This window comes from Cornus florida, unplaced genomic scaffold (genome assembly GCF_030987335.1).
Source record: "Cornus florida cultivar Cherokee Brave unplaced genomic scaffold, ASM3098733v1 CherokeeBrave_3.0.0_Hap2_Chr10, whole genome shotgun sequence".
Taxonomy (NCBI): Eukaryota; Viridiplantae; Streptophyta; class Magnoliopsida; order Cornales; family Cornaceae; genus Cornus; species Cornus florida.
In genome coordinates this window covers 78,773,019-78,798,673 of record NW_026775580.1, presented here as the reverse complement: position 1 = coordinate 78,798,673, position 25,655 = coordinate 78,773,019, and the positions used below count along the sequence as shown (strand labels likewise).

Sequence of the window (25,655 nt, the reverse complement as noted above, 5' to 3'; positions counted from 1 at the left end):
GGCCCAAAGCACTTGAGGGAGATTCTCGTACCACTTTGTCTTCAGTTTCTCCAATTTTTTCTTTAAGCACCCGAATATCGTGCGATTAGTTATTTCAGCTTGCCCCTTGCCTTGTGGATGACTAACTGCAGCCAACTTTTGCAAGATTCCATGTTCGCTAAAGAATTTCCTTGTACTTCTGTTATCGAGGTTCTTACCATTGTCCATTACGATGACTTTTGGTACCCCAAACCGGCAAATAATGTTGCTCCAAATGAAATGCTTTACTTCTTCGTGGGTGATGCTAGAGAAGGCTTCAGCTTCTACCCACTTGGTGAAGTAATCCGTAGCCAGAAGCACATGCTCCTTTTTGTCCATGGTTTTGGGCAATGGTCCTACTATATCAATCCCCCATTGGGCGAACGGCCATGGATTAGCCATGGCGTGCAAACCCTCGGCAGGTTGGTGCTTTATTGGACCATGACGCTGACACTTGTCACATCGTCTTGAGTACTCCTCGGCATTCCGGGCCAAATATGGCCAGAAATAACCTTGGGTCAGAATTTTGTGTGCAAGGGATCTTCCACCGGAGTGGTTTCCACAGTCTCCTTCATGAACTTGTTTTAGAATTGTAAGAGCCTCAGTAGGGGTTACACACTTGAGATAGGGACCGGAGAATGACCTTCGGTACAATTGGTTATTAATGATGGCATACTTAGCCGCGGTAAGCCTAAGCTTCCTTGCCTCAGCTTTCTGATTCAGGAGAACCCCTTCCTTGAGGTAGGCTTCGATTGGATCAATCCAGCAGGGCTCGCGTGGTACTTCCGGGATCGTCATCACCTCTTGCCGAGGATTAATGCTAGGTCCTTCGAGAACATCGATTGGAACAAGCCGAACCAATTCTTCATCTGAAGACGATGCGGCTGCGGCCAATCGATCTGCTTCGGCATTTTCATCTCGTGGTACCTGATGGAACTCAATTTGATCGAACTCTCGGATAGCACTTTCTACAGCATCTTTGTATGACTTCATACGGTCCTCCTTGGGAGAATATTGCCCTGTCACTTGATTGATCACAAGCTGTGAATCACTAAAAACTTTTAAACATCGTACCTGTAGCTGTTTAGCTAGCCGAAGTCCGGCGAGCATTGCCTCATACTCGGCCTCGTTATTAGTAGATGGGAAATCTAGCAGAATTGACTGCTGCAGCTTGGTACCCTCGGGTGTTGTGATGTCAATACCAGCCCCTGCCCTCTTCCGGTTGGACGAGCCATCAACTCGTAACTCCCAGTATGGCTCTGGAAGTGTCGGTTCCTCAGGTTGATCTTCGTACTCTAGTAGGAAATCCGCTACCGACTGCCCCTTGTGAGATACCTTCGGTGCATAGGTGATGTCAAAAGAGCTAAGTTCAATAGCCCATTTTATAATTCGACCAGACAGGTCTGGTTTAGCTAGGATAGCCCGTATAGGGTAATTTGTAAGTAACACTATGCTGTGAGACTCGAAGTAATGTCGAAGTTTCCTCTTGGCATAAATTAACGCCAGGATTACCTTTTCTGTCTTGCTGTACCGTGTCTCGGCATCCGTCATAGTTTTGCTTATGTAAAAGATTGGGTGCTGAACCTTGTCTTCTTCTTTGATCAACACTGCACTTGTTGCTACAGCTGATACTGCCAGGTACAGGATGAGAGTGTCTCCGGGCGTTGGAGCGGAAAGGATTGGGGGTTTTGCCATGTAGCTTTTCAATTGATTGAGAGCTTCCTGCTGCTGAGATCCCTACATATCTTTGTTTTTGGATCGAATAGCATCGAAGAAAGGTTTATACTTATCAGATAATCGGGATATGAACCGGCTGAGAGCCGCAATTCGGCCGGTTAGAACTTGCACTTCCCTGCGAGTTTTCGGTTCCTGGTTCTGTATGAGTGCCTTTGCCTGTGCTGGGCTTACTTCTATTCCTCTTTTATTTACGACGTGCCCAAGGAACTGTCCTGACGAAACGGCGAAGGAGCACTTGGTGGGGTTCAGCTTCATATTGTATCTCTTGAAAGTATCAAAGACCTCCTGGAGGTGCTTCGGGTGGTCCTCTTTCCGTATACTTTTAACCACCATATCATCGATATAGGCTTCAACTGTATTGCCCAGTAGATTACTGAAAATTTTATTGACCAGTCGCTGGTAGGTGGCTCCGGCATTCTTTAGACCGAAGGGCATCACTCTGTAGCAGTAAGTGCCCGTTTCTGTGATGAAAGCAGTTTTCTCCTCATCTTCAGGATTCATGGGAATCTGATTATAGCCCGAGTATGCGTCGAGGAATGTGAGCCTTTCATATCCCGTCGTAGCATCCACCATTTGATCAATCTTGGGCAGAGGATAGCTATCTTTTGGGCAAGCTTTGTTAAGGTTGGTATAATCTACGCACACCCTCCATTTCCCATTCTTCTTTTGAACGACTACTACATTCGAGAGCCATTGTGGGTATTGCACCTCTCGTATGAATCCTGCTTGTAACAGTTTATTCACTTCCTCGGCTATTATGCAATTGCGTTCAGGTGCGAACCGTCGGTGCCTCTGTTTGACCGGCCTGAATTCTGGGTTAACCCTCAGACTATGGCATGAGACTGTAGGATTGATCCCCACCATATCTGAGTGATCCCAGGCAAAGACATCCGAATTGCACCGAATAACCCTGATCAATGCTTCCTTCTCTTCGGCTGTGCAAGATGAGCCAATGTAGGTGGTCTTCTGAGGGTCTCCGAGGACTACCTCTACAGCTTCGAGGGACTCCTCGGTAGGTGCCTCAACTTCGGCTTCTTCCTCTGCCTTGAGATACTTGGGCAGAGGATACTGTAGCTGCTATTTGATTGCGTCTTTGGGATTTGCCTCTGACTGAGGTGATTTCGACGCTTTCTTTGCTTCGTGTAGCGTTAGCATGTAACATTCTTTGGCAGCAACCTGGTCTCCCCAGAGGTCGATGACCTCCCTGCCATCCGGGGATAAACACCTCATTACTTGATGAAGTGTAGAAGGGACTCCATTCATACGATGGATCCAACCTCTTCCCATAATGAGGTTATAAGATGGATAAATCTCTGTCACGACGAAGTTTTCCTTTAGAGTTCTCTTTGCTGCAGTAACGGATAGATCGACCACCCCAAGCGGATTCACCTTAGTACCATCAAATCCCATTAGGGGGCCGGAAGTTGGCCTGATGGACGATGGCGAAATCCCCAACTGATCAAAAGCTGTTTTTGTAATGATGTTGGCGCTACTTCCCGGATCTACCAGTACTCTCCTGATTATGTAATTCGCTACCAGGAGGCTGATGACCAAGGGGTCCTCATGCGGGCGCTGGACTCTAGAAAGGTCATTGTTACCGAATCCAATGTTGATGCTGCCTGGTGCAACTGTGTTTACCGAAGACAACCTGCGTAACTTATGAGCCTCTCGCAGCCTGGATCTGTACAATTCTTCAGATTCTTCATCATCCTCTGATCTTCCGTGTATGGCATGTATAACCTTTACCTGACCGCTTTCTACCCGTCGAGGGTTAACCTCCCGAGGTCTTACGTGCTCCTTTGTGGCGAGATACTCCACCAATTCTCCTCTCGCTATCATGCTTTCTACTTGTCGCTGTAGGGACCTGCAGTCATTGGTGGTATGCCCATAATCTCTATGGTAGGCGCAATGTTTGCTTTTGTCCCTCTGCTCCAAGGGTTGCTTCATGGGCTGAGGAGTTGCGAACCTCGTCTTATTCTCTTGGAAGAGGCGCGCCAAGGTAGTACGGAGAGGGGTAAGCCTGTCCTCTGTCCTTCGCCTTTTCTCAGACGCTTGGGTGACTTGTGTGGCGGTATGAGGGACCTTCTGCATCCTTGTGCTCGCAGCTTTCTCTCGAGACTTGTTTTCCACCGTGACGAGGGTAGCGTGCTGTGCACGATGGGCTACGTTTTCCTCCAACCGGATGTAGATTTGTGCCCTAGCGTTCAAAGTCTGCATATCCGGGGGGGAATATTTGACTAAGGATGTGTGAAACTTGGTTTCCTGGATCATCGCCAACTTAAACGTTTCGATTGCCGTGGCAGGATGGCAATCTGCTATCTCCGAAGCCTCCATGTTAAACCTGGATAAGAAATCTTGCAAAGTTTCTCCCTTCCTTTGCCTTATGGTGAAAAGGCTGGCGATACTTTTCTTCTGCTTCTTATTTCCGCAATACTGGGCTAAGAACATGGTGCACAAGGTCTCATAGTCAGGGATAGACTTGTGTGGCCTATTCCTGAACCATTCTAACGCTGCTCCGGTTAAACTGGTAGGAAAAACCTTACACATCCACGGATCGTTATGATCGTCCAGTGCCATCTTTTGCGCATAATGATCGAGATGTCGAGAGGGGTCTCCTGCCCCATCGAACTGGGTGAAGGATGGCATAGTGAACTTCTTCGGCCTCTCCACAAGGTACACCTCGTCAGTAAAGGGGGTCTTGACCAAGGAATTCTTGTGCTCTCTAGCCATCTCGGCTGGTGTCTGGACTCTCAAGAGCTTCTTTTCGTCGAAGGCATCTTGTACACGTGCGCCATCCGGAACGCCATTGGACCATACCGTAAGCCTATGGCTGGACTCGGCCTGTTCGTCCTGAGTGCGATGCGGGAGATTATCCGAAGCAACCGCCTCGGACCTCGTCCCTTGCTTTTGCTGAACCTCACTAGGTCGAGCCCCGTTGGGTGGTGTCTCGTTGGCTGGAGGCTCGTGAACCGGAGGTAAATTCTGGGTGGGAGGTGGTGCCGCAGCATCGCCTGGTGGTGGTTGTGGCGTTAGCTTGGCCATGGCCGTGTGCAGCTTATGAGTCTGCTGCTGAAGCGTAGCTATCTGGGCGACACTCGTATCGTTCGCTTGCCGGAGTGTCTCAAATTGGTGCAAGAACTCTTCTCGTATCTTTTGCATCAATTCTATCTGTTGACTCATTACTGACTCTCCGTTTGACATTCCAGACACGATTAAAGGAAGAACAAGTGGGAGTATATTTCTATACGATTTCCACAGACGGCGCCAAAGTGTAGGTGCAAAATTTCGCTCAACCAATAATGACTGAGAAAAATAAAACAACTCACTCAAAAACAATAAAAATAAATAAGAACAATGTGTAGAGAAGTGTGGAATTGCTTGATCCTTTATTGGAGGTCTTAGCCTCTATTTATATACAAAAGATTGCAGAATTATGGTAGGACTCGCGTTGCTTGCCCTCCAATTCTTTCTATATAACCATTCTTTTCTAATAGAGTTCTTTCCATTGTTGAATTTTCCATACATAGAATTTGCCTTGTACAGAACTTCCTATCCGAATTTTCCTTCTATGGTAAATTCTTCAAATGGTAGGATTTGTGCATTCTTGGGCTGAGTATATTTTGATCCGACTGGGCTTGGGTAATGGGCCGGATGTTAAATACTCATATCTGGGCTGACGACAAGCTGGGCTGATAGCTTCTTGATTCGGCCTTGATGGAATGATCTTGGGCTGTAAATACCTTCAACTTGGGCTTGAGCATGATGGGCCTTATATGTCCTTGGCCTGTAGATATGGGTAGTGGTGACGTGTGTGTTTTTTATTGGAGGGAGTTTTTTTCCCTCCACACGTGAGAAAACAGCAAAAACTTGAGATGGTTAAGGAGTTAAAACTTGAGATGGTTAAGGAGTTAAAACTTGAGGTAGAGATTGGTAAATCTCCCCCTCTTTCTGACGAGGAGTTTTGGTTGGAGTTACAGCATAAAGCGTAAGATTAATGATGTCTGGTGCTTGTTGACAGTTGTATATTATTTGTTTCATCGATATTTTGTTCTCATATGGTCAATGTTCAAATGGTAATGTAGAGAGGAAACTAAAAAGGAAAAGCAAACAAATTATTATATACATATGATCGTTTCTTTCTTACCAACCTTGCTAAAGAGTTTACTGCATTGCTTACTTGCTATTCTTTAGCATGTGACCACATGTGAGTCTCAAACGAGTAAAATTCTTTTAAAATATGTCATTCTAAGTGGTTAGTCCCAACATATTATTCGCTATCAAAGAATAAGAAAATTATTTATAACCTTTTTGACAGCCGAAGCTTTTAGAAGACTTGGTCAGTTAACATAGTATCAGAGTGAATGTCCTATGGTTGAATCTCACAGCCATTCTGATAGTTATAATTGATGCACTTTTTGGCCCACTCAGATTATATAGAGTACTTAAATGTTGGCTGAAATATTATTGAATTACAATTTTTTTTTTTTTTTTTTTTTTTTTTCCAAATAGGCATGCTACCAGTGGTTGTGTTTTATTACACATTTGTCTTCTAGAATGTTTCTTGTGCTCTGTTCTCACAGTCCTAAATTTCAAATCTGTATTTAATTTACTGAATGATCAAATGCTAATTTGTCACACTCCTTGCCATATCAGGATAGAGTTGCGCGACGAATGGAGGTTAGAGAACCGCAGAGAATTTGCCAATATATGGTCGGATATGGTATTTGGGATATCATTGTTCATTCTTTTATACTTCAATCAGAGTAAAGTGAGTTGTCATTTTCTGTTTTTGCCATACTCTTCCATATGGTAGCATTTTTTCATTTGAATGTCTTGATATTGTTTCACATTTTGATGCCATCATTGTCATCAATGACAACAATAATCAACCAAACAATTAGTTGAAAGCTAGTAGTGAAAACATTTGTGGTAGCATTAACTGTGGTTAATTTCACTATAGATATCCACAGAAGATATCTAGGTCATGGCCCATGGGTGGTCCAACTATCTATTAGATTAACCAACCTAGTCCATTAAGGTCTTTTTCTTAATGCTTTCTATCATGTGATTGAGCTTGAGGAATTTTCCACAGAGTCTTCAATATAGCTCCGATTTCATCATCTTCAGTTGACTCATAGTCATTTTGTTCACCTGCAACCAAATTTTGTGGAGGTATTTGCCTATACAAGACTTTCCATTGTCTCTTGATAGAGTTGAATGACAATGAAGGATACATGTAGCTGATCCAAGTAGTTGAGATTAAGCCTTTGTTGAGTTGAATTGATTTGTATCTAATCCATGGGCAATTTGTTTTCATATATTTTTGTTGAAATATATCTGTGTACTGGATTAATAACTAAATTCACAACTACTTGGCCGTGTATCCTCTAATTCTTGAGCTAAGATAGCAAGATCCACATTGTCAAATTTTGCTACGTTCCTAAATTAGACACAGAATTTCAGTTCTTCTCTGACATTTCTGTAATTTAGTAATCAATTTGCATAAAAACTATCAGTATTTTGTTCTTGCCTCATCAATCTGTAATGCTTCAAGTACACTTTTATCATTAACAGTCCTGTATTATTGTAATACCCCTAATTTTAAAAGGATAGTTTCGGCAGTTATTTATTATTTTTATTGTATTTTTGGGTGATTATTTGGTTTAATTATTTTATTAATTTGATTTAGTTGGTTACCTGTGTGACATGGGTTTATTTTATTTATTAATTTGATTTAATATGTTTTTGGTAACTGTTTATATAATTTTGTTTATTTATTTAGTTGTGTTTATTTAATTGTTTAATCAATTTTATTTTAATGGGAATTTAAATTTAAGGGAATTTAGTTTTCTATTCTTTACGTGAATTTAGGGTTGCAATTTACATAGGTGGCCGACGTAGGTATTTATCTTAGGTCGGTTTATGGGCCGAGATGGGCTTTGGCTTTAAGGTTACATGAATTAGGGTTTAATCACTAAGCCTATAAGTATGTGCGTCACAGTGGTTTAGGGTTTGAAATAATTAAACGTATTTTCTGTAAAAACAACAGAGACCGTGGGATACAGAGGGAGAATAGATAGAGATAGGAGAGGAAGGATAGGTGGAAGCAAGGTAGAAGGAACGTGGGTTTGTGGAACAGCAGTGGGGAATTGAACGGGCAATACAGAACTGGGAATTTAGAGTTTCAGGTCTGAAACTCAAAGGCAAGTTCTTATCTTCCTCCTTCCCTTTGATTTGTGTTCTGTGCTCCTGGACATCTCTAGGAGATTAATTGGCCTTAAACTGAACCATGCATGTTTTATATATGTTTTACTTGATCGTTTTATCTGTGAAATTTATTTACAAAACAATTATAACACGTATGTCTTCTTGACTCTGTTTTGGCGTAACGTCTCACTGATTTAATTTTTATTTTGAATCTTACTGAAATCAACCGAGGTCTGATTGAATACTAGATGTAATTTAAGACTTCAAATTTAAAATTGGAGGAAGAACAGAGGGGTTGGGATAAAACTGATGTTGCAATTTAGTTTCAGTATTGTTCTTCAACTATGCTAGTTTAAATGGCTTGATTAAACTCTGTAGTTGTTTGCAAAACTATTATAAACAATCTTGGGGAATGCTTCTAGACTAAATTAAGAGTCCTAGGATTAGTTTTAGGGACCAACAGAGTGGTTGGATTTGATCAGAGAAGGAGCGGACGGACTGAAACGAAGCAACGGGGACAGAGGCTCTCAAAGGAGCTGAGAGCCGGCTCCCACAACAAAGTAGAGCCGGCTCTAAGAAGTCCTAGAGCCGGCTCTAGGCTGGAAAAGAGCCTGCTCCAAATTCTGGAGCAGGCTCCCTTGTTATTTTTGGTTTATTTTAAGTTTTTTTTTTAATTTTTCTACGTACTATGTTCACTGTTTGGGCAATCTGGGTTATTAATCAGTTTTAAAATTTTAGTTGGGTGTTGAATAATAATTTTAACTTGTAACTAGGGTCCTGAATTGTATAAATTTACCCCTTAGTTTAAATGGAATTAACAGTACGCTATTTGACAACTTTGCGTACAGTTAACGGCTGGAAGGAGATTTGTTGATTAATTTTAATCTGATGGTTTAGGGTGCTATAAAATGATTTTAAATTTATTTTAGATGCACGATGAAGTCTTTTAAAGTAATATATTGGACTGGTGGCATAGAGGGGGGCTCTGTGCTAAAGGATACAACACAATATAAGTATATGACTTAGTGTTCTGTTACCGGATGGAGGAAACTAGATCGCTTAGTTTAATTTAGCGATTTATTGGACTATAATATTATTATAGAACTAATTTTAAATACATGATAGGGTCATTGTTTTATTAAATTTGAACTATGCATGTGTTGGATGTTAATTGATAGAATAGTTTATTCTCCGATGCAATTACATGGATTATTACTGGATTTTATTTGCTAGATTGTTAAGATTCCTTCTGCAAGTATTGGATGGTGGTTTTTGGTCTGTAAATTATTGAACTGTTATGTATGTTGTAATTTATATGGATATGAAGGATTGTATGTACCGGTATGGGACGGTGACATACTAGGGACGGTTTAGCTCAAAACGCATAAACCTAACCTAATGGATTAATGGAATGGATTGAAAGATATCGAATCCTAATTGTGGCTAAGTCAGATCAGCTGTAACCAAGTTGGATGACTTCCTGGATTAACGGATGGTAGTTAAGTCATATCCACTGAATAAGTTGAGTGACTAACTAATTGGTTTATTGTAGGTCAGTTTAATAAATAGTTGAACTGCTTACCCTGGATTTGGACGGACTTTATATATATGTTTATGGTACCGCGAGTTGAGCTTGAGTCTCAGACTCGTTGGTTAGGGTGCGTATATGCAGTGGATGCGTAGCTGGTTATAATAGGTTGAGGTGTACCCTGTTAGGTCTAGGTACTCATGCCCACCTTTGGGTGCGTATTCGCATGTTGCCTTCTATTCAGATTAAGACCCCTATTATAGACTAGTGAATGTCCCTTAGTGTGGATATATTTATACGTATGGACTAGATAGATATTGTGAGGTGTCTGCGATGTATCTGCGTATCGGGTCACTGTATGGATTGCAGTTAGATTAGAACTTGCTCGTGGGTCTGACCCACTCCTTTATTATTCTTTTCAGGTGCAGGACGGTTCCAGCCTTAGAGCTTGATCGTGCTTGTCGAGGACAGTCTCACCTTTATCTGATTACGTAGGACTTCTCTCGATATTTCTAGCATTATCTATTTTCAGTTTTCAGTTTCAGTTGAACTTTTGGTTAGGGGTCCATCAGTGGATTCCCAAGTTGTAACCTTGAAGTTTTGGAGGATTGGAGTTTCACTTTTCAGTTGTACATGGAGGATTTTATAATTAACGTTTCTTTCAGTTTTATTCTATCTTTTTTGTTCTTTTTGTCATCTGTGTTCAATTTAAAATACTTTAATTGTTTGATATTCCCTCGGGTTTTGGCCTGGGCCTGATCAACCCATGTCTCGGATCCGAGGGGTATCACAGTTGGTATCAGAGCACTCCAGGTTCAAGTGTCTCTAAGACGTTTCGTATTAAGACTTCCGCGTAGTGTTTTTTTTTATATGGAGCTTATGTTTAGGATTCGTTGAAATCTTTTACGGTTCGTTTAAACTCGTACTAATGTCTGTCTTTCTATGTTAACAGCATGGTTAACACTGGAAGATGACAGAACATGAACAGTCGACAGAGGAGAGCGGCACGTAGACAGCAGGAACGTCTGCAACGTCGGCAAATGGAAGAAGAGCAGCAAATGCCAGGGTTTCAGGAGGAGCAGGAGGAAGTTCAACAGACTCAGGGTCGGGACACAGATCCAGAAATTCCTCCACACCTCAATGACCTTGTTGCTCGGGCTATAGAGGCTGGGGTAACAGCTGCAATTCGGAGCCAACCACAGGTTCAGCAGGCACCTGTACCAGTACCAGTGGTTCAGATGCTCACCGGAATGGGGCTCCTATTCAGAGGCAACAGAATGGGGGACCACAGGCAGGACAGGGTCAGCCACAGGCTAACCGACAGAGGAGGCCATTTGGTACTTTCCAGGGTAGTTGTTACACTTGTGGAGAGTATGGTCATACCATCAGGCAGTGTCCTAAAGCAGGACAGGGACAGGGACAGGGACGGAGAAAGTATGTGCAGCAGGGACAGAGGGCGCCAGTGCCTCTACCAGCTCCACAGGTTCCACGGATTCAGGGACAGACACATCTGGCTTTACCGGCACCGCCGCAAACTCAGGGACAGGCACCACAGCAGTTGCATTATGGCAGGGTATATAACCCTTAGCCACAGGATGTTCAGGCACCTCAGACTATTGAGGGTAAGTTTCCTATTCATGGTTTACATGGACGTGTTTTATTTGATATGGGTGATACACACTCATTTGTAGCTAGGACTTTTGTTACTTTATCTGGGATGAGGACGAGGGTATGCACTAGACCTCAAGGTATTTCTACACCATTGGGTGATACAGCTATTATACATGAGAGTGATGGGCCTGTGACACTAGATATTGGCAGACTCAGATTTCTAGCCAATCTATTGATCCTGGACATGCACACTTATGATGTGATACTTGGGATGGATTGGTTGTCTCACTACCATGCCCAAGTTGATTGTTTTAATAGATATATTATTTTTACCATACCTGGTCAGGATATGTATGTAGTAGCTATGCCATGTTCTAAAGGAGGCGGTAGCACCTATTTGTTCCATGTGGAGGAGAAAAAGGATGAAGGGATTACTGTGTCATTGGATAACATACCAATTGTACAGGATTTCCCGGATGTATTTCAGGAGATTCCAGGGTTGCCACCTAGTCGCGAGATCGATTTTGTGATAGACTTAGCTCCAGGCACTGCGCCTATTGCTAGGGCACCCTATAAGATGGCACTGGTAGAGATGAGAAAGCTGAGGGATCAGATTCAGCAGTTACTCAGCCAGGGTTTTATTCGTAGGAGTACATCACCTTGGGGAGCACCGGTTCTGTTTGTGAAGAAGAAGGATGGTTCGCTTCGTCTATGTATAGATTACAGGGAGTTGAACAAGGTTACGATTCGTAACAAGTATCCTTTGCCCAGGATTGATGACTTGTTTGATCAGTTAAAGGGAGCCACATATTTCTCCAAGATTGATCTGCGTTCTGGGTATCATTAGCTGAGGGTTAGGGAGCAGGATGTTCCTAAGACAGCGTTTCTCACGAGATATGGTTCTTATGAGTTTCGTGTTATGCCGTTTGGGACGACTAATGCACCTGCAGTGTTCATGGACTTAATGAATAGAGTCTTCCGGGCTTATTTGGATCAGTTTGTTATTGTCTTTATTGATGACATCTTGATCTATTCTCGATCGGAGGACGATCATGCTAGACATCTGTGCATAGTCTTGCAGACGCTTCGTGAACACCAGTTATATGCCAAGTTCGAGAAGTGTGAATTTTGGCAGCGGGAGGTGAAATTTCTGGGTCACGTGGTGTCAGAAAAGGGGATAGCAGTGGATCCGGCCAAGGTTTCAGCGGTGGTTGAGTGGGGACAGCCTACATCACCTACTGAGATTCGGAGTTTTCTCGGTCTGGCAGGATATTACAGGAGATTCATCCAGGGGTTCTCCAAAATAGCAGGACCACTCACTCATCTGACCAAGAAGGGTGTACAGTTCGTGTGGGATGAACACTGTCAGCGAGCTTTTGATGAGCTGAAAAGGAAGCTGACTTCTGCACCGGTTCTGGCTACTCCGCAGAGCGGGATAGAGTATCTTGTTTACACGGATGCTTCGTTGCAGGGTCTTGGATGTGTATTGATGCAGGAGGAGCGACCAATTTCTTATAGATCTCGAAAACTTAAGCCCCATGAGCTTAATTATCCAACACATGATTTGGAGTTGGCAGCAGTGGTCTTTGCCTTGCGTATTTGGAGGCATTATCTGTTGGGTGAGTCCTTCAGATTATTCAGTGATCACAAAAGTCTGCAGTACTTGTTCACTCAGCGGGAGCTGAATATGAGACAACGCAGATGGTTGGAGTTTGTAAAAGACTATCATTTTTCTATACAGTACCATCCAGGGAAAGCGAATGTGGTGGCGGATGCACTCAGTCGCCGACCTGTTGGTAGTCTTTCTGCTCTATTCATTACTGAGTGGAATGCTTTGAAGAGTGTGGATGAGTTATCGGATGCTTTTATGGCTTGCATAGTGGTTACACCTTCCATCATTCGCAAGGTTTTACAAGCACAACTCACGGATCAGCAGTGCATTGACAAGGTCACAGAGATAGCTTCCGGAGAGGTTCCATTCTACTATGTTGGGGCTGATGGAGGTTTAAGGTACAAGGGACGGTTAGTGGTACCTTTTGCTAATAATTTGAGGAAGGATGTGATGACTAAGACTCACCACTCTGAGTTCTCTGTTCATCCAGGAGGCAATAAGATGTATCAAGATATGAAGTGGTAGTTTTGGTGGGCAGGTATGAAGAGGGACATTGCTCTTTTTGTTTCTCAGTGTAGTACTTGTCAGATGGTTAAGATTGATCATCAGAGGCCGCCAGGAGCTCTACAGTCACTACCAATTCCGGTGTGGAAATGGGAGAGCATATCTATGGATTTTGTGGAAGGGTTGCCAAATTCTTTCAAGGGGCATAATTCCATATGGGTCATTGTGGATAGGTTGACCAAGTCAGCTCATTTCTTACCTATTTGCACTGACTACACTTCGGAGCAGTTAGCGAGGCTTTACATTTCAGAGATTGTGAAGCTCCATGGCATTCCATTGTCTATTATATCGGACAGGGATTCGAGCTTTGTATCTGGATTTTGGAAGAGTTTTCAGTAGGCTTTAGGTACGGAGTTACACCTTAGTACTGCTTATCATCCTCAGACTGACGGACAGACTGAGAGGGTGAATCAGATTATGGAAGATATGCTTCGGTCGTGTGTTCTGGATTTCAAGGGCCACTGGGAGGAATATTTGCCACTTGTGGAGTTTGCTTATAACAATAGTTTCCAGAAGACTATTGGGATGGCACCTTTTGAGGTGTTATACGGTCGACCATGTCGATCACCTGTTTGTTGGATGGATGTTGGCGAGAATCGATTCTTAGGTCCTGAGTTCATCAAGGATACCTCTGAAAAGATTGCTCTTATTCGAGATCGCATGCGTACTGCCCAAAGTAGGCAGAAGAGCTATGCTGATCATCGCACTCGTGCTTTGGAGTTTCAGGTGGGGGATCAGGTTCTTCTCAAAGTATCTCCTGTGAAGGGTGTTATGCACTTTGGGAAGAAAGGGAAGTTGTCTCCGCGGTTTGTCGATCCATTCATGATTACGGATCGAGTGGGAGCTGTGGCTTATCGGTTGGCACTTCCGGATAACTTGGATCGCGTTCACAACGTATTCCATGTGTCCATGTTGCAGAAATTTCTGCGAGATGAGGATCGGTATCAACATATAGATGTTGGGGAGATTGAGTTGCAGCCGGATGCAACTTATTTGGAGCCACCATGTCGTATTGTCGATCGTCGAGATCAAATCCTTCGCAATAAGGTTATCCCTTTGGTTCGTGTGCAGTGGAGTCATCACAATGAGGCCGAGTCCACTTGGGAACGGGAGGATGTCATTCGCTCGCAGTTTCCTAAAATATTGGAAGAAGGTAAGGGCAAATTCCGAGGACGGAAATCCTTTTGTTAGGGGGGGAGAATGTAATACCCCTAATTTTAAAAGGATAGTCTCGGCAGTTATTTATTATTTTTATTGTATTTTTGGGTGATTATTTGGTTTAATTATTTTATTAATTTGATTTAGTTGGTTACCTGTGTGACATGGGTTTATTTTATTTATTAATTTGATTTAATATGTTTTTGGTAACTATTTATATAATTTTATTTATTTATTTAGTTGTGTTTATTTAATTGTTTAATCAATTTTATTTTAATGAGAATTTAAATTTAAGGGAATTTAGTTTTCTATTCTTTACGTGAATTTAGGGTTGCAATTTACATAGGTGGCCGATGTAGGTATTTATCTTAGGTCGGTTTATGGGCTGAGATGGGCTTTGGCTTTAAGGTTACATGGATTAGGGTTTAATCACTAAGCCTATAAGTATGTGTGTCACAGTGGTTTAGGGTTTGAAAATAATTAAACGTATTTTCTGTAAAAACAACAGAGACCGTGGGATACAGAGGGAGAATAGATAGAGATAGGAGAGGAAGGATAGGTGGAAGCAAGGTAGAAGGAACGTGGGTTTGTGGAACAGCAGTGGGGAATTGAACGGGCAATACAGAACTGGGAATTTAGAGTTTCAGGTCTGAAACTCAAAGGCAAGTTCTTATCTTCCTCCTTCCCTTTGATTTGTGTTCTGTGCTCCTGGACATCTCTAGGAGATTAATTGGCCTTAAACTGAACCATGCATGTTTTATATATGTTTTACTTGATCGTTTTATCTATGAAATTTATTTACAAAACAATTATAGCACGTATGTCTTCTTGACTCTGTTTTGGCGTAACGTCTCACTGATTTAATTTTTATTTTGAATCTTACTGAAATCAACTGAGGTCTGATTGAATACTAGATGTAATTTAAGACTTCAAATTTAAAATTGGAGGAAGAACAGAGGGGTTGGGATAAAACTGATGTCGCAATTTAGTTTCAGTATTGTTCTTCAACTATGCTAGTTTAAATGGCTTGATTAAACTCTGTAGTTGTTTGCAAAACTATTATAAACAATCTTGGGGAATGCTTCTAGACTAAATTAAGAGTCCTAGGATTAGTTTTAGGGACCAATAGAGTGGTTGGATTTGATCAGAGAAGGAGCGGACGGACTGAAACGAAGCAACGAGGACAGAGGCTCTCAAAGGAGGTGAGAGCCGGCTCCATAGAAGTGGGAGCCGGCTCCCACAACAAAGTAGAGCCGGCTCTAAGAAGTCCTAGAGCCGGCTCTAGGCTGGAAAAGAGCCTGCTTCAAATTCTGGAGCAGGCTCCCTTGTTATTTTTGGTTTATTTTAAGTTTTTTTAAATTTTTCTACGTACTATGTTCACTGTTTGGGCAATCTGGGTTATTAATCAGTTTTAAAATTTTAGTTGGGTGTTGAATAATAATTTTAACTTGTAACTAGGGTCCTGAATTGTATAAATTTACCCCTTAGTTTAAATGGAATTAACAGTACGCTATTTGACAACTTTGCGTACAGTTAACGGCTGGAAGGAGATTTGTTGATTAATTTTAATCTGATGGTTTAGGGTGCTATAAAATGATTTTAAATTTATTTTAGATGCACGATGAAGTCTTTTAAAGTAATATATTGGACTGGTGGCATAGAGGGGGGCTCTGTGCTAAAGGATACAACACAATATAAGTATATGACTTAGTGTTCTGTTACCGGATGGAGGAAACTAGATCGCTTAGTTTAATTTAGCGATTTATTGGACTATAATATTATTATAGAACTAATTTTAAATACATGATAGGGTCATTGTTTTATTAAATTTGAACTATGCATGTGTTGGATGTTAATTGATAGAATAGTTTATTCTCTGATGCAATTACATGGATTATTACTGGATTTTATTTGCTAGATTGTTAAGATTCCTTCTGCAAGTATTGGACGGTGGTTTTTGGTCTGTAAATTATTGAACTGTTATGTATGTTGTAATTTACATGGATATGGAGGATTGTATGTACTGGTATGGGACGGTGACATACTAGGGACGGTTTAGCTCAAAACGCATAAACCTAACCTAATGGATTAATGGAATGGATTAAAAGATATCGAATCCTAATTATGGCTAAGTCAGATCAACTGTAACCAAGTTGGATGACTTCCTGGATTAATGGACGGTAGTTAAGTCATATCCGCTGAATAAGTTGAGTGACTAACTAGTTGGTTTATTGTAGGTCAGTTTAATAAATAGTTGAACTGTTTACCCTGGATTTGGATGGACTTTATATATATGTTTATGGTACCATGAGTTGAGCTTGAGTCTCAAACTCGTTGGTTAGGGTGCGTATATGCAGTGGATGCGTAGCTGGTTATAATAGGTTGAGGTGTACCCTGTTAGGTCTAGGTACTCATGCCCACCTTTAGGTGCGTATTCGCATGTTGCCTTCTATTCAGGTTGAGACCCCTATTATAGACTAGTGAATGTCCCTTAGTGTGGATATATTTATACGTATGGACTAGATAGATATTGTGAGGTGTCTGCGGTGTATCTGCGTATCGGGTCACTGTATGGATTGCAGTTAGATTAGAACTTGCTCGTGGGTCTGACCCACTCCTTTATTATTCTTTTCAGGTACAGGACGGTTCCAGCCTTAGAGCTTGATCGTGCTTGTCGAGGACAGTCTCACCTTCATCTGATTACGTAGGACTTCTCTCGATATTTCTAGCATTATCTATTTTCAATTTTCAGTTTCAGTTGAACTTTTGGTTAGGGGTCCATCAGTGGATTCCCAAGTTGTAACCTTGAAGTTTTGGAGGATTGGAGTTTCACTTTTCAGTTGTACATGGAGGATTTTATAATTAATGTTTCTTTCAGTTTTATTCTATCTTTTTTGTTCTTTTTGTCATCTGTGTTTGTTTTAAAATACTTTAATTGTTTGATATTCCCTCGGGTGTGGGTGTGGGCCTGGGCCTGATCAACCCATGTCTCAGATTCGAGGGGTATCACAATTATTGAACTGTCCATTAGACTATGAGTGAAGGGGGAAGTTGTGTTTTTAAGTGAGATTCTTATTTTAATTTGGGGTGGTTTGGTAAAGTTAAAAATTGTAAAACATCAAGGAATAGCCATTGAAATCTATAAGAAACTGCCAAATTGATATTGTGTTCTTGTAGCTGCATACTCATTTACTTGCTCATCTGTGCTTGGGCATTTATGTGTAAGGCATACCTATAAATTTACTTTGCATATAACTAACTTGTCTTTCCATTTTACCTTTTTTTTTCATCTGTCTTTTGCAGGGACACTGGGAAAGCATTTCTAATTATTCTTATTACAGATATTTTTTTAGGGTAATATTTTCTGCTCTTTCATGGAAGTACTGATTAGCACATTCTTCCCATTAAATAATTTTATTTTTAAAGCGACGTTCACAGAAGTAGGCTAAAATCAAGTTTTTGTACATATGCATGGAATGTATTTGATGTTAACCAGAACTATAGTGGTTAATGGTGATATGAGGTGGACAACCTGCCTTTTTTTTTTTTTTTTTTTTCTCTTGACATAAAATATTAAGTTTAGTTGCAATAAGCTGGTCATTTCCCTCCTTTCTTTTTTCGGTATTTTTCTTTTCTTTTTTCCATTTTCGTCTTTTTCAGGTTTATCGTTTTCATTTGCATAACCTTACTTTTTCTACTCGAATTTGATTCCGGCTTTGCATGCATCCATAATATTAAATTTCTAAGATATTTGTATTTTTGCTTTTGTAGAAAAGCATGTTAAGTGTTTACTTTTCTTGTAAAAGGTATGGATGTATAGTTTTCTTAAGAATATTTTTGACTTTTGAGGTTTTAGTGTAATTAAATAAAATAATTATTTTTCGTCTTAGCGACCATTTTGCAATTTAATTTAGAAGATATCTTGAAAAATGACCTTTTTGCAATTTTTGAAAAATGTGACAAGTGTCACACTCTCACGGTGCCATTTGTTGATATTGTGGTGGAACCACTTGGAAACTTAATCTCTTGACACATGGAGGGTGGAGATTCACCCATTTGTTGACCTAGGATAGGTGCACTTGTTGATTTGGATAGTTGACAAGTGTAGGCTTAGGATTAAGCCTAGGAAGAAGCCATGGATTAGTGACAAATGTAGGTACCATATTTTGTCTTGCATTTGTGTGTGTGTGAGAAGTAGTGTTAGAGCACATAGTGAGTGGAGGAATACTAGATCCTCCACTCACCTCTTTTTCATTTTTATTTTTCTTATCCCTTGGCTCTCAAAACCGAACCTAGCCTCCATTGAAGAAAAGTTTGGCTTAGAGCTCTTGACTTCATTTTGGCCTCCTTCTACTCACCTTAAACGATAAAGCTTGGAATATTTTAGCTTCCTCTCACTCTGCTCTACAAAATCCTAGATTGGTTTTTCTATTTTAAGCTTGGTTGTTTTGCATTATAGAGATTCAATTCTCTATTGAGGTAGGGGGTGTTATAGTTTATTATCCAAGTGAATTAATTATTTTTGTAGAGATGTATAAGTTGTATGCATGTCTTTTATTAATTTGAGAAATTAATGATTAAGTGTAGCTTGCATATAACTCACTTTAGACTTGATATATGGCATGGCCATGACTTGATATTTGTTGTATATGTAACGGACCTAAATTGATACCATTAATAAAAAAAAAAAAATTCGGCATGACCTCCGCTAAAAATCGTCCTACAACAACCTGTTTAAATGCATTTTTAATCTATCCCAACACAATAAACATATAATACATTCCATGGTGGTACAACCACATACTATATCATCCAGATATCATAATTACAGTCCATAGGTATACTTATAATAAAAGTCCATAAGTCGTTGTACAAAATACATTACGCTTAGTCTTACAAAAATAGTGAGACGTCTCAAGTACAAAAACAACAAAATAAGCTCCTAATCCATACTAAGTTTGTAGTAGAATGTCATCCGCCACTTCTTTCACGTTCCTTGAAAAAAAATGTTAAATAATAGGGTGAGCAATTTGCTCAGTAGGCAGTGCCTAAGACACACCTCTTGTGTCCCCGTGAATCCAAACAAAGAATAGAACAATAGGGGGCGGGGTCATGCCATGTCGGGAAAGCACAACATAATAACCAATCTCAACATAAACAATATGACACTATGAAATGCAATGCATGCCGATGTCACTCCCCATTTTCAACATTCAAAACCATCATGTAGGTGCAATTTTTTACACTCGAACACCTAAAAAGATCAATTATGGAGAGCACATAGAAAAAATCAAGGGAGCAAGCAAATCTTTGAGATAGTAGTAGTATTCAGAGTTCCATGCTCTTCACCTTTGTTCAGGCTCTATTTATAAGTGTTTTTTTGCTTAGGAATTTACATGGAGCCGTTTCCTAACTTTTATTCCCAAACGTGGGTAATTTATGCCTACAGATCGTGCATTCGACATTATTGCGGGCATTATGGAGTTTAGGCCTTGTTAAGATTGGGCCTGTTCATTTTGCTTTTGTTTTAAGTAAGCCTTCCTTCGCTGGGCTTATGTTTGATTATGGACTTCTAGCCTTTTTAACTTTGTTGTGGGCTGTCTTTTGTCGCCACGTGGTGTTTTGCGATTGGCGTGATTTTTTTCCTTCCACACTTTGCCCCCGATTCCTTTTTATGAATTTGATTCATAAAAGGAATTATAACCGTTTTCGGGAAGTGGAGAAGTTTTCGCGGCTGTTACTGCTGATTATTACCGTTCGTGCTGTCGATTTTGGGACTTTGTGTTTCCCTTCTGTTATCCGCCCCTTTAAGTTTATATACTGCGTTTTCGTGATTTGGGCATCTGTATTTGTGATTTTGTTCCTGAGTTTTGGTTAGAATCCGATTGCTAGCTGCTTCGACATCTCATTCCATCCGCCGAGGTTAGTCTTCTTTTCGTTCCATCTTCTTATATTATGAGTCAAGAAAGTAGTGAACGAACTCATAGCGTTCATATGTCTGATTCTGAGTCGGGAACTGTGGCGGCGAGTCTAAGCGATTATGCCGAGGGTCCCATAGTCCTCCCTGCAGATGTTATAGAAAAGAAATCTTTTTTGATTTCTCAATTGAGAAAGAAGAATCGTGTTCCTTCTGACGGATTGGAGTGAAGTATTTCCTCTCCCTGGTTGGGTGGAGGAGAGTAAGGGAATTCAATTGAATTGAAGGGCTTCTTTGGAACATGGTTGGCACTCTCTCTCTCTCCTATTCCCAACTCCGAAGGAATTGGTGGTAGTGCAATTTGCAAACTAGGAATATTATTTATGTTGGAAAAGCTGGCACTGTTTTGAGGCCACGCAGAAAGATAGATTTGCATGTGCTTGTTTTACTTTTAAAAATAGGAAAGAACATCTAGAATAGTTACAAATAAAAAAGAAATCAAATCATTATTTAATTTATATGGCAGATCGAATCCTGCATGGTTCATTCTTATATGACAGATCGTAATATCATGATACATGTGTTTGTGTTTCCACTAAATTAATTTATACGGTAGATACCACTACTTGATGCAATTCTAGAATTTGGGCAATCATATATGAAAACATTTGTTTAAATTTATGTATATAAAAAATCAGTTTCAGCAAATAATATCAAAAAGTAAAGTTTATATTCCATTCACAATGTCTGATACATTTTCCTAAGAAAAACCAATATATAAACCTCACTTTCAAATACATTGTCCTATCTGAAATGAATATAAATTTCACTTTGTGATATTATTTGTTCAAATTGATTCATAGAAATTTGTTATGACTAATGTGAACATTCTGCTAATACATTGTCCTAAAATATGTGAGACAATATAAACCTTACTTTGTGATGCTATTTGTTCAAAGTGATTTTTACAACTTTGTTTTGATCACTATGAACCGGCATAAAACATAAAATAAACACAAAAAAAACGAGAGAAAAGGAAAGTATTATCATAGTTGTTACTTGTTAGACTATGGTTATTCATTAGAAATTTTGAATTGCATCAAAGATGGATGGTAATTATTTTATATGATTGCTCCACGTCAAACGATCCAACATATGATCCCACTGTCATGAATACTAATATTTTACCTCTTTTGGCACAACACATCGAATGATCCAACATGTGATTGATCAACCGCTGTCATGAATTATAATGTTTTACCTTAATTTAATTTACTGGATGATGCATGAATATATTTAATTAAGAGCAAAGGATGAAGTATATTTTTATGTCCAAAGACTTCTTAATAGCTTTATGGTTTATAAATGTGCCTTGTTAAGCAAACAAGAGAATAAAGAAAGAGAATACAACGGAAGTTGGAGCACACACCATTACTTGCTCAAAAGTCTAGGTTTTATATGCCTTTGTCTTTAGAGTAGTGATATTTACACCCAATATTTTTATTGAATTGTTTAAATTAATAATTTTTAATTTATTATTTATATTAAATACAACTAAGTGTAAGGCTCCACTTCTTTATTTGTTATATAATTAGTCAATTAAAAAAATATGTCTAGTAATATAACTATTCTGTGTAAGAATTATTTCCCTTTTTCTTTATTTGATTGTGGCCGATTAATTATTTTGATGTGATAAATACTTTAGAATTCAAACTTGTTTTCAAACAACGTTCTTCCTTTTATGGTTCATAAAGTGTGTGGCACGAATCCACATCTTTTGGGAGGATTATAATTCGATTTAAAGTGCAAAACCAAAGAAATTGTTGCACCCCTTTCTTTTTTCGTTTTTTTTTTTTTTTGGGGTTAAAAGTCCTTAAGATTCATGATAGATTAACTTAATATCTAGCTATTTCTCTGTTGTTAGTTGTAAAGTAATCTACACAAAACAATATATATGTATATATAGTGATGCAACTTTTTCAATCTCTTGACTTGGGGTGGGTCACTGATGTCCAATTATTTGGTGTGTATTTCAAGTGATTCCCATTACTAGGACTTTCTTGGCATACCATTTACACCAATAGTACACAAAAGAAAGTGGTAAAAAAAAAATTGAGATTCTATTTAGACTCTTTCATCAATATAACTAAGGGACTGTTTCCTAACAAGAATGATTCATGTTTTTTACTATCAATCCCTAAAATGTGAAGTAAAAAGTAAAAATAATGTTTATTAATATAATTTTACTTTTCACATTTAATGAAGGAAAGAGAAAGTGAGGATTTGTTACTTTCTCTATTTTACTCACCCATCTCACCCGACCATCATCACCCATCGTCATCTCCCTCTCTGTCATCATCATCTCATCTCATCTCCCTCTCTGTCATCATCATCATCTCATCCCACCCACCGGCGACGATGGAAGACACTACCCACTCTATCTGGACGAAGACTCCTCTCTCATACACATCAAACCCCATCAAATAATATACCCAAATCAACCATCTCTCTCCTCTCTCATACACATCAAATCCCACAACAACTACTGCCACAATCATCTATCTCCTCTCTAGTACACATCAAACCCCATCAGTGTAGAAACCCAAATCAACCATCTCTCTCCTCTCTCATACACATCAAAACCCACCACAACCATTGAGCGGAGGTTTAGGAGCACATAAGGGATGTTTGTTATGGTGACTTCGGCGGCGATTGTGACGAGAGCCAAGCTCGAGGATGCGGAGGCAGCGGCCTTGTCCATGTAAGGAGGAGAGGGGGCCAGAGCTGTGTTGTGTTAGATCTGTTGTGTTGGTTTTCTGATCTATATTCTTGGCCATTTTTTCCAAAAGAAAAGGAACGAAGGTTTTGTTGCTAGTTGATTACAGTTGATTTCATAAATCAAACATTTGCAATATGCCCACTCCAATTCCTGTGTGAGTCTATCAATCTGGGTTGAAGTTTTTAAGAATTTGGTAAGAAAATGTAGCAGGTTTATCTGAGGATGTGAGTTTGGTAGATACGAACCTCTGCTTAGAATTTAGAAACCAAAATTAAAGTAATAATTATTAAACTTACTTTCTAATTTCTTGTTTTCAGAATCTTGAAAGCATAAAAGATTATTAAACATGATTCTATTATGTATTTTAGTTTTAGAAATGAGAATTATAATTTTACATTTGGAGAAAGTAAAAATAAGAAAGTGAAAGTGTTAGTAAACGGGCCATAAATCTGTAAACATTATTTAAAGATGAATTTTTTGTGGGCTTTGTTAGTAAAATTATTTATTATTCTGGCTCGATCATTATGGACTTTCTGCATTTTTCAGTCTCTTATCACTTTGAAGTAAATGAAATGAGTTTTGGCAAGTAGGATTGAGATCAAATTCAATGAGGGCTACCCACTAATTTTAGGTGTCTTCTTACAACACAACAACAATTAACCGCATCAATCATTTCACTGTATATGTCAATCATGATTTTTCGTTACCCTTTTCGGTTAAGTGTCAAATATGAAATTAATGTTGTAAAAAAAAAAAAATAATTTATTTTATAAATAAATCTATCTGGTATAGTTTAGTTGAAAATACAAAAAAAAAAAAAAAAAAAACAAACAAAACAAAACAAAAAGACATTGGTCCATGCATGATACTATTGGGGAGTAGTTCTTAGGGGTGACAATTTTTACCGCCTCGCCGGGGCTCCGCCCTGTCCCGCCCCGTCAATGACGGGATATGGTTACAAATATTATACCGTCGGGGTGAGTATGGATACAATTTTTGTACCCTCCGCGGGTCGCGGGGCGGGGACGGGTTCTGATTCATATCCGCCCCGTTAACACACACACACACACACACACACACATATATATATATAATATTAATAACTTATGTTTAATATATATAATATAACGTACAAGTGTACAACAACTAACCCTAATATATTGTGTGAACTCCTGAGACCACAATTCACAAAGAGCCGAGCGGCACATCAAGGTAAAAAGCCAAAAACTAAACCCTCGAGGCCCTCGATCCATCTCTCCCTCACCTGTCACCAAAGGTCCAAAAGCTCATCGGACACCATTTATCACGACCTTCAAGCAGAGAGATCCACCGTCCACGCACTTACGCAGGCTTTGTTTCTCTTTATCAGGTAGTCCATCCTTCTCTCTCTCTCGTAACTTGTTTTGTTTCTTCAGACTCTAATGTTATTTCGTTGATATCATGCATGAATCGTATGATAATGTCTCTATTTTTGTGGTTCTGATATCGTAATTGGTCATGGATTTTTAGGGTTTTTGATTTCTGTAAATCTTTGTATTTTTGCTTGATCTAATGGTTGATGTAGTCTATGATTTAAGTTATTAACTATGACGCTTATGTTTTATAAATTTCTGATATATATAGTTGCTAATCACTGATCATGTCCCAAAATTTTGAGAGTTGATATTCAGAGCTCGCAAACTGCAATAGCCAATTTTTTTTTCTTTTTTTTTTTTTTTTTTTTTAAACTTTCACGTGACAGATAACATTTGAACTTTGAAGCAATCCGGATTATTCAATTATATTGGCACTTCTCATTCCCCCTTATCATGTTCATTTGTCAGTTTCATTATCCATTGAAAGTGAACCTTTGAATTAATTACTTTTAAATTTTTTTATCCTACAAGTGGTTGATATAATGTCTCAGCCAACTCAAAATATGGAAAGTGAGCCATCTGCATCAGCTACACAACCTACAAGTGATGCACCAATTGAAATCGATTCTGAATCAACACCCACTCCAAGTTCAGGGGTCACATCATCATAAGTGAAGAAGAGAAAATTGACTTCAAAGGTTTGGAAGGATTTTGAAAATGTGATATTGGGTGGGCCAAATGGGGGGGGGGGGGGGGGTCTTTTGCTATTTGTCATCATTGTAAGAAGAAGCTTGTAGTTGAACCTTCATCTGGTACTAGTCATTTAAAACAACATTTAAAGAGTTGTGTGAAGCGAGCTAATACTGATATACGTCAAAAGATGATTGCACGTTCTCCAAATGTTGATGGGTCAATGCAATTTGGCAATTTTACATTTACCCAAGAGGTTTCAAGGAAGTTACTTGCTAATGCAATTGTTTTGCATGAGTATTTCTAATACCCCTAATTTAAAAAGGATAGTCTCGGTATTATTTTAATAGTTTTAATTGCATTTAATTATTTAGTTATTTTTCTTGACTAATTGTTTACTTGTTTAATTGATTTAATTATTTGTTTAAATTGAATTGTATGTGATGATGTGTATTTGTTTAGGAATTTAATTGTTTTCT

At 39.4% G+C, this 25,655-nt stretch overlaps 1 protein-coding gene across 1 annotated transcript in view; it reads left to right on the top strand.

The window, feature by feature from the left end:
• The window catches only part of LOC132277916 (uncharacterized), a 52,861-nt gene that overhangs the window by 13,539 nt on the left and 13,667 nt on the right, over positions 1–25,655 (top strand). The window contains exons 4-5 of the mRNA XM_059779756.1: positions 5,609–5,740; positions 6,409–6,523. Coding sequence (XP_059635739.1) covers positions 5,609–5,740; positions 6,409–6,523 — 247 coding nt within the window. The remainder of the gene's footprint in view (positions 1–5,608; positions 5,741–6,408; positions 6,524–25,655) is intronic.